Genomic DNA, 16,185 nt, shown 5'->3' with positions numbered 1-16,185 from the left:
TCCGGGTGTTCGGTGGAGCCGACCCTACTGCTCCCCCTCGCGGTCGTGCTCACCACCGATACCCGATCCCACAACAGTATGTCATAATGTGGGTGGAGGCATATCGATCGATCGTTGCAACATTGAAGAGTGCCATTTTAGTCACCTTCAGAATGGAGTTGAAATCGCGACTCAGTCGATTAATTTTCGAGTCATTGAATGTTTACTTGTACACTTAACATATCTTTACAAAGGATGGGGATTATTACCTCCACCACTGAAGGTGAAGGAGGTTGTGTTTTCACCACTTTCTGTCTGTTTGTCTGTCTGTCTGTTCGTGTGCAGGATATATCAAAAAGTTGTGAATGGATCCGGATGAAATTTTGTGGACAGGTTGGGGTGTGTGAGAAGGACAAACTGATTAGATTTTGGTGAAGATCCGAATCCGGATCGGGATACGAGAGTTATTTAATTTCAAAGTGATTCTTAACCATTGAGAGAGCGGGCCAAAAACGATAATGTACTGTATAGCATGATATTTACCTTCGCATTCTGCGAAAGGTTATGTTTTGGTCGCTGTGTATTTATTTATTTGTGAATATGTGTGTTTGTTTGTTATTCGCATAACTCAGAAAGTATTAAACCGAATTGCATGAAATTTGGTGGGATGATTCGTGAGTATCCAAGGACGATTTGATTAGATTTTGGGAGCGATCGGTCAAAGGTCAAGGTCAAGGTCATGAAAAGGTCAAAAACACTCTTTTGAGCATAACTTTCTTCATAATACAGCTATCGCCATGCAACCACCGCCATATTGTTCCATGACGAGATACCTTTCGGAATATGTAGTGTCGGATTTGACGTAACATCATCGGAAGTGCATCTAAATTACGTCACAAGATGACGTAAATTTTCAATTTGCGATCTCATCAGTTTTGATCATACCGTTTTGTAGGACTTACCTTAAGGACGTCACACACCAAATTTGACTTCGATCGGACTGACCGTTATGACGTCATTGACGTTTGAACATGACGTTTTTCAATTGTGGCTAAAATGTCCTGATATTTTACATTCAAATATCTATATAATTTATAAAGCAAAGTCTCCCAAATCCAGGCATTAGGATCAGTACCAAAATATCTGTTTATTGATGTACAGGTTTTGCCAATTAACTCTGCAGTCAAGGTCAAGGTCAAACTCAAGGTCAAAATATACTTGTAGGCATAGCTTCAGATCTAATAGAGCTATTGGCATGAAACCAACGTTAAAACGTTCAGTGAACTACGAGCTTTCAGAATGGTAGTCCCCAATTGGACGTGACGTCCCTGGAAGTGCGTCAAAATGACGTCAAAAGATGACGTCATTTTTCAACTTTTTAATTTTTCAGTGTTTATCATTCCATTTTGTTGGACTGCCTTCAAGGAGGTTACACACCAAATTTGACGTCAATCGGACTGACGGTTGTGACGTCATGGACGTTTTAAAATAACGTTTTTCAAATGTGCCCAGAAAAAAGTTGCGGCGGCGAAGGTATGTGCTCTCCCGAGTGCCCGTTCTAGTTCAAAAATGTATTGGGCCCAATATGTTCTCGTGGATCAGGCATTACGTGGCAGAGGTATGCGCTCTACCGAGTGCCCTTCGAATTCAAGTACTGTGTTCAGAGGGACTCCAGGCTTGAGTTTGTAACAGAGAAAAAGATATACTGAAATGCTATGGATTGAAAATTGTGACTCGAGACGCAATTCTTGAGACTCCCACTTCAGGTCTTCTTAGTCTTTGGTCAATAGTGATTCATAGGTCTTATTGTAACATGTTAACCATAATTCTTTTTCACATCACCAGATGGTGTTTGTGCATAAATACATGTTGAAGTAATAATTACTTGAAGGATCCTGATTTCTGGTTGTCTGGGGTGCTCAAATATGTCGTTTACATCCACCGATGTGCAAGAATTTTATAGTTTGTGCTCAGCATGTGAAACTATGAATAATGCCTTGTTCCAGACACGCCTGTCGAGAGTACCGCATTCACAAGGAGCTTCACCACCCCCGCATTGTAAAACTCTACGACTACTTTTCCCTCGACACAGACTCGTAAGCTTCTTTGCCTTTGCTTCCCCTATCGACCTTGGAAATTGTGTTAATGTTCCCCACTGTTTAAAAAAAAAATCTCATTCCTTATTTCTGTAATGAGTTCTTATTTTTCGTTGTGTCTTCTTTGCCTTTTCAGTGATTATTCGCTTCACTGTGCACTCGATTCGCGCATATTTGGAAATGTGTTTTGCGAAAGGGATTTGTGGGTGCTTCTTTGTATGTTGGGATATAAGTTTATGGACAAAGGTGAACATCACTGCAATAACGAAATCCAAAATATTTCTCTGAAAGACATGAAGTGATTCCCTCCTTCAAGTGATTCCTAGTTTGCAGGAATATGAGACAAATTGGAGGGAATTGTGCAAGTGCCAAAACCATGGCAATTTTTTTGGTGGCTGTTGCAGTGATATAGACTGTTTTAAATGTGAGAAGCCTCATTATAATGCTTCACCGCTTTTGGATAGGTTCTGCACAGTGCTCGAGTACATTGAAGGCAACGACTTGGACTTCTACCTGAAACAGCACAAACTCATGAGCGAGAAGGAAGCAAGATCAGTCATCATGCAAATTGTCAGTGCGCTCAAGTATCTAAATGAGATCAAGCCACCAATCATTCATTACGACCTCAAGCCTGGTGAGAACCCCAAACGTTTTCGGCAGGCTGGACTCTGTTTTTACCTGCTTTTGAGCACACAACCATCCCATTTTAACACAGCTCGACCATTCAAATCAGCTTTTTACCTGAAGCTACCTGCACATGTATAAGCGTCGATAGCTGGTAAATATGCAAAACGAAAAAAAAAAGACGTGTGTGTGTGTGTGTGTGTGTGTGTGTGTGTGTGTGTGTGTGTGTGTGTGTGTGTGTGTGTGTGTGTGTGTGTGTGTGTGTGTGTGTGTGTGTGTGTGTGTGTGTGTGTGTGTGTGTGTGTGTGTGTGTGTGTGTGTGTGTGTGTGATCGAGATCTATGTTTTCCACTCTACCTTTCCTATTTCTTCAACTGCTGTAATTTGTGCAACAGGGGAGAGTTTCTTGAAAATGTGAAACATAATTTTTAGTTTAGAATGCTATTGTTGAGCTACTCCCACCATGTTAATATTATCCACAAATATTTTCCCTCCAAAAGTGGAAGTATACAAGAAAACATACGCAAGACAGGTTCCAGGCTCATAAAGAGCCAAATTAAAATTGTCGTGAAAAAGTCTCAAACGGTGCCAACTAAGGGGGTTGGTGGGAGACGTTTGTAGCCACCGCTAATTCTAGCATGTGCATTGGGACCTCATTCTCAATTAGGTATTCATCCCAGGGCATCTCCTCTATTCACTAAAAATACATTGAATTCCTCTCTCTGTTTCTAGCCGATATTGAGTGAGCCAAATAGCTTTAATGCCGATCTAGCAATGAACAGTACCATTGCTGCATTCGTTTAATCAGTCATATTTACTGTATTCCACCAAGTCTTCATTAAGGTGCTGAGTGTAGTGTCGTGTAGAAGATGCTTAGCAGGCAGACACGAGCGGGGGAACAGTCGAGCCGGGCTGTGTTGCACAAGCGTGAGCGCGGGCGTACTTTGCCCGCAGCTCTCCTTTATTACGTACTCAGCACACTCACAATCCGGGCGACTACGGCATCACTACAACGCCTCAGGCGGCGCGCACTCCTTATATTCCTGGCAGACACGATGACCACGACGACCACTCGTATGCCCGCAGGCTATACCACACTGAGAATGTGAGACGCTGCAGCCGCTGCACATCTCTGATCAGAGCCGCCAACCTGGCAGTCTTTCCTGACTCACTTGTGCCCTTGGAAGCTGTTGTGCAACAACAATTCGCTGATTAGCAATGACTGCAAAAACAGTTTTTATTTGACATTTTGAACATTTTACACCTGAATTAAATAAAATAGTTACCAAAACAAGCCCAGACCCCTTGTATAAATCCAATATACAAATAGCTATGTTTACTCTGCACCAGCCAATAATTATCATAATATGAGTTCTGTTACAAGGAACTTTAATGCAGAAGGAAGCCATTGGATCCATCAAATGACTGTGCAATGGTTGTCACTGCATGGTCATTTATCCATGCTCTTTCCTTTTTAAATGCTGAGCATCAAACAAGGAAGCAGCCCTTACCATTTTTGAAATCTGGTTTGATTCAGCTGGAATTCGAACCATAGACTTCCCAGACTCAGAGCAGACACTCCAACCATTACGCCACTGAGCTAACACATGGTTTTGCGCCAATTTGCTGAAACCACCAAGCAATGTAAAAAAATATATGTAGCACGTACACACTGCAGTACACTCCGTGAAGGTATTGCTCAAGTTTCCATCTTCAAAAGTCGAGTTTGATGTTTTTTGTGGCATGAATAAAAGCACCTCTGTCAATCAGCAAAGAAAGTCCAAATTTTATCCAATAATTTGTTTCCAGACAGTTTTGGCATGCAAAAAAAATTCCGTCTTGAACTTTTATCGACATAAACAGGATGAAAACATACCTATATTTATTCAAAATTTTATGCTTTTGTTCAATTTCTGTCACATATTGATTCTATTTTTGACCATCTCAGAAAATTGCAAGTCGTCAGCAGATCACCATTTTGAAAACAAAAAAGGGACAATTTCCAGTCTGTTCCTTAGGAAAAGAATGGGGTAACCTTCCTGGGTCAGGTTGTGGTGCTAGTGTCGTCCACCAGACGGTGGTCTCTTCCAGTTAACCTGAGGCAGTCCCTCCGGGTGGGTGTCTGGAATGTCCTATCCCTAAGAGAGGATGAACACACGTCTCTGTTATCATCTGAGCTCCAGCATTTGAACATCGGTATTGCAGCACTATCTGAGGTTCAGAGACCAGATATTGATGAGATCATGCTGGGTGGTTACACATACTACTGGTCTGGTCGCTCTGATGGTGACCATGACAAGGAGTTTCTGACTCCAATGATAATTGAGGTAACACCAGTCAACGAGTGTATTATGAAACTGAGGATTCGTCACTCCTTGGGTGTCATTTCCTTGATCTCTGTATATGCTCCAAATTAGGTGAATGATCTCACTGTGAAGGAGGCATTCCATGCCGTGCTTCAGTCTGTGGTTGATCAGTGCCCCAGGTGCGAGATAGTCTTCTAGTCTTGGGGGATTTCAATGCATCGACTGGCACTGATGGGGATGGTTATGAGAAATGTGTTGGTCCCCATGGGTCTGGAACTGTGAACCAGAATAGCACTAAGTTCCTTGACTTTGCAAGAAGTTGTGGACTTAGGGTGGCTGGTTCATGGTTTCAGTGCCCACAGGCTCATCGCTGCGTTTGGTATTCCAATGCTGGTGGTGCAGCGAAGGAGATTGACCATGTTCTCGTTGATGGTCGCTGGAGGATGCACTATAACTGCAGGGTCTACCGGAGTTCTCAATTCCTCAACACCGACCACAGGCGCTTGTTGTATCAACTCTGAAGTTGCAGCTGAAGTCCATGAGAATGGTACCTGAGTCACAGGACCAGGCTTAATGCCAAAGCTGAGTTGTTGAGGGAGCTGAGTAATAAAACTGTACTTGCACTGAGGGCGGACAAGGTCTATGTCCGAGGAATCTGTGAAGGGTGAGAGCATCACCCGTGGTCAAGTGATTCTCATCCTGCTTACAGGGCAATTTATGCATTGCGTTCCTCCAAGCCCATTCCTCAGTGTACTGCAGTTAGAGTGGAGGGTGGTGGGCTCTTGACAGAAGAGTCCGAAGTGATGGTTCGCTGGGCTGGTTACTATGAACAGGTGTACCAGGTTGACTCACCAGCTGTTGAATTGGATGTCAGGAGTGTTACTATTCCTATTGCTGACCCTCCAATCAACTGCTAACCATCTTCGTATGTGGAAACACAGGCTGTGGTGAACCAGTTAAAAGGGGTAAAGCTCCTGGGATCTTTTCAAGGCTGGTGAACTTTTCAAGGCTGGTGGAAATACTGTACTCATGTCATTGCATGCAGTTATGTGCTCTGTTTGGAGCACAGGCATTATCCCAAATGACTGGAATAAGGATTTTGTTTCCCTCTCTGGAAAGGGAAGGTTGATTGCCAGGACTGCAAAAACTACTGAGGCGTGATGCTCCACTCAGTGCCGGGCAAGGTATTTTTCGGATAATTCTTGATAGGGTTCGCCATCATCTACTTGAGTGCCAGTGCCCAGAGCAGTCGGGCTTTACACCAAAGACTTCAACAATTGAACGTATCCTTGCTCTCCGGGTCTTCACTGAATGCAGACAAGAGTTTCAGCAGTGGCTGCTCACAGTCTATGCTTATCTCCGCAAAGTGTTTGAGTCAGTGAATCGGGATGCCCACTGGAGGATTCTTGGTCATCGTGGCATGCCACAAAAACTGATCAATCTGATTTCTGAACTATACTCTGGTACTGAGTGCTGAGAGGTGTGATGTTCCATCTCATACTTATTTCCAATTGTTACTGGAATTTGTCAGGGGTGTCTATTGGCCCCCACATTTTTCATTGCTGTATGGACTGGAATCTGTGGAATATGTCATAGAGATCAAGCTGCAGTGCATTATTGAGGAATGTCAGGATCTCTGACCTTGATTTCGTAAATGATGCAGTCATTTTCCTGGGTCATGATTAAGGGTTTCCTGGGTCAAACCTAAGATCCAAGCTTTCAACGACGTCTTGGATGCTGCCTGCTATCCTGTCTGTCCTGTTTGTGGTGAGGATGTTGAGGTCACGGAGAGATTCACTTACCTTGGCAATGATATTCATGTCTCCACATGTTGTGAGCCAAAGGTTGATAGATGTCTGGATCGGGCCTCAGGAGTCATGGATTCACTGGATCATGGAGTGTGGCGTTTGTGGTGCCTATGCAGGTGGACGAAAGTCTGAGTCTAAGTCTTTGCTCCTTCCAATCTTGCTCTACGGATGTGAGACTTGGACTCTGATCAATGATCTGAGACGCAGACTTATCTCCTGCAGTATCTGGTCTCTTCGGAGAATCCTTGGCTATCGCTGGTCAGACTTTGTGCCCAACGAGCGGTTGCTGAGAGAAACTCGGATGAGATTTGTTACCTGTGTTGTCCGTGAGCGTCAGCTGTGGCTGTAAGGACATGTGGCTCGTTTTCCTGACGCTGATCCTGCTCACCAGATTCTCTCAGCATGTGAGACTCATGAGTGGAGGAGACCAGTGGGCCAACCGTGTGCCTTGTGGTTGTAGCAGTTTAATCGGAATCTCAAGGAGATGGAGATGGGCCAAGAATCTGCCTGGGTGTTGGTCAGACGGAGGCCCCTGGAGTACTGGCATAAAGTGGACACAGTGATGTGCTGCTCCAACGTATGCTCCCATACCTGACCTGACGCATGCGTGTTTTGTGTATGACTGTGTTTTGCATGAATGAGTCAGTTGTCACGTGGGCGCACATGCACGTCTTGTAATTTGCGTGCATACGTGTGTGTCATAATCTCCATATGAGGGTTTTAGAAGGTGGAATGGAGTCCTCCCAGGTTTCAAAGTATCTACCTCCATTTCAGTAAGGGATCACGATTCATGGACTAACCTGTGAAGTTTTCTTGTTCTCAAGCTTTTTTCCAATATCGTCAGTAAGCCCCAGACAGGCTCAAACTGTTGTTCGTTTGTAGTAATATTCCCAGGGATGGTTCTTAATATATCCTTCAGGTTTCTTTTTATCATTCCATTTGTTATAATTTGGGGCAGGACAAGAAAAGACACATGGGGTGAACAAGATGGATACAGAAGGAAACTCTCAGAAAGTAAAAACTGGAAATTTTGAAGGAGGGGGGCTTGTGGTGGGGTTAGAGGGTAGTAAAGATCATGCTTCTGTTTGTTGATGATCTGCAATGGTGGTGAATGACTGCCTCAAACACCTGGAGGGAAGAATGTGATTGATGATAATGTTGGAGTTGGTTATGCAGGTGGTGAAAAGGAGGAACAAATGAGTGTAGGTGAGCAGTGATTCTGGATTGAGGGCATTTCACCAGAAGGGGGAATAATGGTGGACCGACAGGAATTTGGGGATTGGGGGTGGGCGGGGGGGACCAAGGCACAGAGAGATTAAAGGGTGCAAGACAAGAAAGGAGGTGGTAGAAGACAGAAAGACCACCGACTTGTCTGCAACGGGAAAGTGACAGGCCCATAGACTCAGTTTCTGCACTAGAGTTTCCAATGATCTTGAAAGTTTTGGTGCGTCAAGCTGAGCAAGGTGTGGAGAAGGGGAGCCAGTCCGGAGAGGAGATGAGTACTCCATCAAGCTGCAGATGAAAGCCTTGTAAGTGGATTGGAGTTCAGGTGTGCCAAGGAAGGACTTTGTATGAGGGAGAGTACCCAGTCACTGAAACTCCTGCTTGAGCGACTGGCTTTGGAAGCCAACTTTGAAATATGGTTTGCCCAAGAAAGATCATGGCTGATAGTGAGACCCAGGAGTTTGAGTGACTGAATTTCATCAAGAGGATTGTTATGAAAGTGGGTGACAGGGGTGGGAATGTTTGACAGACGGTCCTTTCAGAGAGAGACAGAGAGACAGACAGACAGGTAGACAGACAGAGGGAGAGAGAGAGAGATGTCAGGATTGAATGATGTATTCCATATGTTTGATGAGCTTGTGATTTTGATAACAGCTGAAGAGTGGGAAGAAGCTGCAGCCTGTATATCTAAAGGGTGAGGAATGCCATGGCAGAGGTTGGAGTCATCAACAAATAGATGAAGGGGATTTTCCATTGAGTTAGAGATCGTTTATTATTATTATTATTATTATTATTATTATCCCACCCCCCGGAGGGAGGGGGTGGGATATTGTAATCGTCCGGTTTGTTTGTCTGTTTGTTTGTTTGTCTGTCTGTCTGTCTGTTAGCAACTTTACGGCAAAACGGCTTTAGCAAACACTATCAAATTTAATCCACAGGTGGGCAATGAACTTTGGACGACCCCATTAGCTTTTGGGTCCAATTGGATCAAAGGTCAAGGTCAAGGTCACAAAAAGATCAAAATCGTTTTTCGCTCATAACTTCGTCAAAAATGATCTGATTTACTTCAATCTAAGCTTATAGTGAACCTTATTCTATTTGTCACTTATAATCCTACCCATTCCTATAGTGTAAAATGCATATTTGTGAAGATCGGTAGGGTCCGAAGTTTTGGGGGTCATGGTCATCGGTCAAAATTACAAATTGTCCATTAAAACTAAAATATGGTTACGAAAATACAACTTTACGGGGAAAACGGCTGGCTCAAACACTGTCAAGTTGTATCCACAGGTGGGTAATGAACCTCAGACGACCCCATTAACTTTTGGGTCCAATTAGGTCAAAGGTCAAGGTCAGGTCACGAAAAGGTGAAAATCGTTTTTCGCTCATAACTTCGTCAATAAATGGGCGGGATTTGTTGTGCTTGGCACCACTTGTTATTATTATTATTATTATTATTATTATTATTATTATTATTATTATTTTTGTATCCCTTGTCGAGGCTCGTGTAAGAGCTAATACACAAAAGCATGCAACAAGGCAGGAGACAAGATGGGCAGGAGAGTGAAGCATGAAATAGTGTGGAACACAGACAATAGGAAATCTGTGGAAGGGAGAGGGATGGAGCAGGGTACATGGGATAAACAAGATGGTACAACAGGGACTTTCAGGAAGGAAAATTGGGAATTTGAAGGTGGTGGGTTTGGGGTGGATTAACGGAGGTAGAAAAGATCAAGATTTGGGATGGGGGAAGATATGAGATGGTGGTGAACAGCTGTTTTGAAGACCTTGAGGGAGGAGTGGAATTGAAGAGAGTGTGAGAGTTTGTTCCAGAGGTGGGGAAAAAGAGGAATGAAAGAGTGAAGGTGATCAGTGATTCTTGATTTTGGCAGTTTCACCAGAAGGGTGTTTTTGGTGGACCTTGAAGGCCCTGAGGAAATATAGGGGGGACAGATCACACAGCGGATGGGGGGGGGGAGGGGCAAGGCCAGAGAGGAGATGGTAGAAGACAGAAAGACAACCGACCTGCCTCCCGTGAGAAAGTGAGAGAGCCAAATACGAAGCTTCATCACGGGAGATACCAGTGATCCGAAAAGCCTTGGTTTCCACAGCATGAAGTCAAGCTAGGTGTGAGACAGGAACACCACCCCATAGGGGGCAGCAGTACTCCATCAGACTGCGGAAGAGAGCTTTGTATGTGGTCAGGAGCTCAGGTGGGCCGAGGAAGGACTTTGCACGACAGAGGATTCCCAGTCCGGCAACTGGCTTTGGAAGCCTGCTTGGAGATGTGGCTTTCCCAGGAAAGATCGTGGCAGATAGGACTCTTTCAAGGGGATTGTTGAGAAAGTAGATGGTGTGGTGGGGGTTCCAGATGGTCCTTTCAGGGAGACATGATGAGGTTGTGAGATTTGTCTGGATTGAAAGATATATTCCACATGTTGGACCAGTTTGTGATTTTATCCAGATCTGTATAGGGTGAAAAGGTTGCTGCTTGCTGACCTGAGGGATGACAGGTGGTACGGCAGAGGGTGGAGTCATCAGCAAGAGATAAACAGGAAAGAGAAAAACAGTCGCAGGGATCAGTTTTGTGCACCTTTTTATGCAGAGCGGTAATGTTTCCTGATTTCCAAACAGATGGTTGATGACGTTGAGTAAATGAGAGGGTGAATAGAACAGCGAAAGGATGAACAAGAGCATCAGAGCACGATTTTAGAACACGAAGGCTGATGCCATCTGGATCAGTTGCAGAATCTGAGTCGAGGTTTGACAGAAAGCTTTTCACCTTGTCAGGACACAAAGGACACAGAGTCCAGGAAAGTGATGGACTTGGGACACAAGATTTCGAAGCAAATAGCGTTTTGGCATTCAGCCTTTTCACGTGCAGTGTCAGCTGTGCAGACATTTGAAGTAAGGGATGGGGCGGAGGGGAAACATGCACCAGAAACAAATTTGATTGCATGCTACCAGGATTTGGAGAAGGGAGACAGGTTTGAGAGTTCAGACTTGAGATTAGAAAGATGTTGTTTCCTGGCTCTCCTCAGGGTAGACACACTGGTTCCAAGCTTTGTGGATGGAAATGAGATTGCCTTCAGTAGGATTTGTCTTCCATGAGGCGAAGACAAGTTGTTTCAGGGCAACAACCTCGCCACAAGCTTCAGTGTATTATGGGTGGGAGGAAGGGTTGGACAATTGAAGACGAGATGGGATAAATCTGTGCATGTGAGAGAGCACGTTTCTTTGAAAGGATTCCCAGGACGTGTTGATTTTGGAAGAAGTAGACATGGGAGACCAGTCTAGAAGTTTAATGGCTGCTTGAAGACCTGCCAGTTGGCATGAGTGAAATGCCAAACTCGTTGGCACTGAGGTAGTTCTCTAATAACAGCCAGAGAGATGTCTGCTTTGACAAGAATATGGTCAGATGAACCGATTGGAGCAGAAGAAGAACAGCAGACGTTTTCTGGCAAATTGGCCAAAATCAAATCCAGAAGAGGTGGAGTGATGTTGGTTGAGATCCAGGTTGGGAAGTTGACAGATTGTGTCAGTCCCAATAGTGTCACAGACGTTCTTTGTTGAAGTGCCATAGCAGGTGAGAGTGGTATCCATACCCAGCCACCTGGCATGATGGCAATTGGAACCGCAATTGAGGAAGTGAGAGTTTGGATGAGTGGATCAAATTTGGTCCATGTTTTCAGCGAGCGAGATGTAATTGGAGTCATCACTGTTTGGTGGACAGTACAACACACGGATAAACTAGAAGGGCACTCGGTGGAGCTCATACCTCTGCCACGTCATCCCTGATCCACGAGAACATATCGGGCCCAATACATTTTTGAAATATCATGCTAGACAGTACTACAGTATATCATTTTTGGCCCTATCTCTCAATGGTGAAGAATCAGTTTTAAAATTAAACAATTATCGTATCGAGATCCAAATTCGGATCTTCACCAAAATCGAATCAATTTGTCCTTGCGGCACACCCAACATGTCCACCACGTTTCATCCAAATCCGTCCACAACTTTTTGAGATACCGTGCTATATATCGGTTTCAGGGTGAGAGGGAAACTTTGAGGGAGAGGGGAGATGAGAGCAGGCACAGCCATGGGGGAGAAGGGAGAAGGGAGGGGTAGGGAGAGGGGAAGGATGAGTCTGGGTCGAGGTATTGTGGAGATGGGAGTGGGTGGGGGGAGGAACGAAAATTGAGGGGGTGGGAAGAGGGGGAGGCAGTTTTGAGAAGGGAAAGTGGGGTGGGGGAATTTGAAGGGGAGGGAAAGTGGAGATTTGAAGGGGAGGGGTGATGGGAGAGATTTGAAGGGGAGGGGTGACGGGAGAGATTTAAAGGGGAGGGGTGACGGGAGAGATTTAAAGGGGAGGGGTGACGGGAGAGATTTGAAGGGGAGCGGTGACGGGAGAGATTTGAAGCGCAGGGGTGACGGGAGAGATTTGAAGGGGAGGGGTGACGGGAGAGATTTGAAGGGGAGGGGTGACGGGAGAGATTTGAAGGGGAGGGGTGACGGGAGAGATTTGAAGGGGAGGGGTGACGGCAGAGATTTGAAGGGGAGGGGTGACGGGAGACATTTGAAGGGGAGGGGTGACGGGAGACATTTGAAGGGGAGGGGTGAGTTGAGCTATTTGGGAGAGAATTGAGGAAGAAAGGTGTAGGGGGAGCTTTTGAGAAGGGTTTAGGGGGAAGCTTGGGGAGTGGGGGAGAGAGTGAAGTTTGCTTTGAAGAGGGAGGAAGCGGTTGAATTGAGAGGGAGGGGAGACGATGAGAACAGGCATGTCATGGGCTAGGAGGGAGAAGAGAAGGGAGGGTGGGGAGAGGGGGAGGATGATACTGGATGGTGGTATGGTAGAGGTGGGACCAGGCAGGGGGAAGAACAAGATTTGAGTGGGTGGGAAGAGGGGGAGATGTAATGAGAGGAAAGAGAGAGCGTGTTCGAGATATTGAGGAGTGTGCTGAATGAATGTGTGAGACATTTGTAAGTTTGGAATGGAGCTCACAGATGTTTGAAAACCATACAGTTTGGGATACCAGAGGGGGAACTGTCAGTACGGCAGAGGACAGTGGAGAGATTCTCGGATGGGGGGCAAAATGGGTGGAGTAAGTCGGGGGTATAACAGGTGACGAGTTAGGAGGAGGTAGATTTAAGGAGGTGGGATGAATTTGCACTGAAGTTGGAAAAGAAGAACGATTAATAATGGAAGACGAACAAGTATTGGAAAATGGGATTTAAAAAATGTGTCGGTCTGAGATTCATTTAAATACATTGGAAGATGGAGGGAGTGCAGAAGAAGTGACAGTGTGGAGAAAGGAAGCATTGTAACAAATGGAATTTTTAGACACAGGATGAAAGAAAGGTCAATTTTCATGGGATGAAAGGAACACAAGAATTTGAAGAAGAAGAACTGGGCAGAGAGAAGAAGTTGAAGTAAGAGACAGTTTTTGGGGGGTGATTAGGAAAGAGGGGGGGGGAGAGCAAAAGAAAAATTTGAATCAAAGGTCATGAAGGTGTGTGATGAATACCTTCACGATTATAGTGGGATTGGCAGGGAAGAGAGTGAATATTAAGAAGGAAGAAGAGTCGGTGGAGGAAGTCATGCGGTTACGTGGGGTCTAAGGTGAGAAGGGAAAAGGTTTTTTTTTTGTTGTATATTTTTTATATTTTAAGACATGAAACAGAGGATATAGTTGGGAGGGATAGAATGAGGGTGGAGGGAAAAGTGGAGAAAATATAAACTGATGGTAATAAGGAGAAAATACAAATAAACACGATCATGTACATAAGTGGGAAGATGGGTAGGCCTCAGGGAAACCCGATATGACAAGACCGATGAAAACTTACCAAATAGTACAAATTTTGAAAGAAAACCGAACTAGGAACACACAATTGGTGGGACGGGGGGAAGCTGAGTTTTGATGGGACGGGGGAAGCTGAGTTTTGGCGGCATGAGGGGAAGCCGAGTTTTGATGGCACGAGGGGAAGCCGAGTTTTGATGGCACGAGGGGAAGCCGAGGGTGAGAAGCTTGGAGAGGGTTCGGTGATGGGGGTTACAGAAGGGGGGAACATGTAGAAGGGGTGGGGTTGGAAGGATTTGGGCTGGTCGGATATGTGGGGTTGGAAGGATTTGGGCTGGTCAGATATGTGGGGGAGGGTACTGACACAGAGGGGTTTGACACTGCAAAATAACCTGAAGGGAATTTGATTGTTGTGTGCAGACAACCTCTCCAGAGACAGTTTTGCAAAATATGCCCTGTGAAGAAGAAGAGAGAATATATCGTAATAAAGAGGAACACATGGTGTGCTGATGCCAGAAAAATAAGAGCATTGAAGCATTTTAAGACATTTTCATAAGCTTTTAAAGGAGGAAGTAATAAGCATTTTCTTCAGTGAAGATATTAAGAAAATGATAGAGGAAAGGGAGGGGATGTACAGGAATGACAGGTGGAAGGCAGAACAAGATAGTGTTTGAGTGGAAGTTTATTTTAACTGAGGGGAATAGGATACTGTTGAAAAGGCAGAAAGGACAACATTTTTGGAAAATTAAAAGAAAAATGACAAGACAACCTCAAAGCTGAGACGATTAGCTCCTGGCTATCCAAGAAGGCCAAGTCTGCATGAAAAAAACTAATTTAACAATACTGACAACAAGGTACGATTTATCACTTAAAATTTTTGATGAAATGCAAACAGCACATGGCCGAAAATATAACAGAACCACGACAAGTCCTGTTTGGAAAACTTAACTTTGATTCAGGTGGAAGGAGCATCTGTGGATCTGACCGACACGTGGCCAACCCCTGAACTGGAAGTTTTGAGTCTCATTATTCAAAACTATGAATATGGTTTGAATCATTACCTGATAGAGGAAAGATAGATGAAAGGGAGGGAGGGATGTACAGGAATGACAGGTAGAAGGCAGAACAAGATAGTATTTGAGTGGAAGTTTATTTTAACTGAGGGGAATAGGATAGTGTTGAAAAGGCAGAAACCTGCCCCAACTATGCTGTTTTCTTTTGTCACATAAGATTTACATGAGCATGCTGTGATTTTCAGTGTTAAAGTTATATTTTATATGAAACCACTTCAGTTTGTAACAAATAGAAATGTGTAAATATTTGAGCCTCTTGCTTTTGAAGTCCCCCATGCCGATGTTTTTTAATCCCTCCACCCCTCTTCCTCCTCCCTTTCCCCCTCCAAATTGCCTATTATCAAAGAACCAAGCCAGGATGGCCAGCTTAAAGCATCTTTGATTGCAGGTACAAGATCAAATAAATGATAATTTAATGATGCAGCAGTTGTTTGGAGCTCATTAAAATATCATTTTTTGATGTTATACTTGCAATGGCGATGCTTTAAGTTTGCCTTCCTTGCTTGGTTGTGGCTGAGAATAGCTTCATGTCTTTTGAAGCTTGTGTATGCTCGTCTGATGAGACCCTGGGGCATTTCATTTTTAATTTATTTATTTTCTACAGGAAATATTCTGCTGGTGGATGGCAAGTCATGTGGCGAGATAAAAATCACAGACTTTGGCTTGTCCAAGATCATGGACGATGAAAACTACAACTCTGTGGATGGCATGGACCTGACGTCACAGGGCGCAGGTACTTACTGGTAAGTCTTAGGAATCTTTTCCATCAGGACAACCACAGTCGGTAGGGACATATATATATATGTATAAATATATATATATATATATATATATATATATATATATATATATATATATATATGTATATATATGTATATGTATATATATATATATATATATATATATATATATATATATATATATATATATATATATATATATATATATACATACATATATATATGTATGTATATGTATATATATATATATGTATATGTATATATATACATATACATATATATATATACATATATATATACATATATACATATATACATATATATATGTATATATATACATATACATATATATACATATATATATATATATATATATACACATATGTGTATATATATATATATATATATATATATATATATATATATATATATATATATATACATATATATATATTGTTGTGGTTTCGCCGGCGCATCGCCACGAGCACAACCCTCGATGGAGCAGTGGGGTCGTCTCGGCTCGATCGCCCGGAAT

The 16,185-nt window shown here is 43.6% G+C and overlaps 1 protein-coding gene across 12 annotated transcripts in view; it reads left to right on the top strand.

Annotated features, from left to right (window-relative positions):
• The window catches only part of LOC147022147 (serine/threonine-protein kinase tousled-like 1), a 262,868-nt gene that overhangs the window by 232,024 nt on the left and 14,659 nt on the right, over positions 1-16,185 (top strand). For 11 of the 12 annotated variants that reach the window (XM_085892778.1, XM_085892777.1, XM_085892776.1 and 8 more), the window contains 4 exons: positions 1,986-2,075; positions 2,540-2,709; positions 15,257-15,298; positions 15,515-15,653. In XM_085892778.1, the coding sequence (XP_085748904.1) occupies positions 1,986-2,075; positions 2,540-2,709; positions 15,257-15,298; positions 15,515-15,653 (441 nt within the window). The remainder of the gene's footprint in view (positions 1-1,985; positions 2,076-2,539; positions 2,710-15,256; positions 15,299-15,514; positions 15,654-16,185) is intronic. The other variant, XM_085892784.1, reaches the window with a different exon arrangement.

This window comes from Eptatretus burgeri, chromosome 8 (assembly GCF_056783735.1).
Source record: "Eptatretus burgeri isolate ZD-2024b chromosome 8, Ebu_testis_v1, whole genome shotgun sequence".
Taxonomy (NCBI): domain Eukaryota; kingdom Metazoa; phylum Chordata; class Myxini; order Myxiniformes; family Myxinidae; genus Eptatretus; species Eptatretus burgeri.
This window is presented reverse-complemented; position numbering and strand designations above follow the sequence as displayed.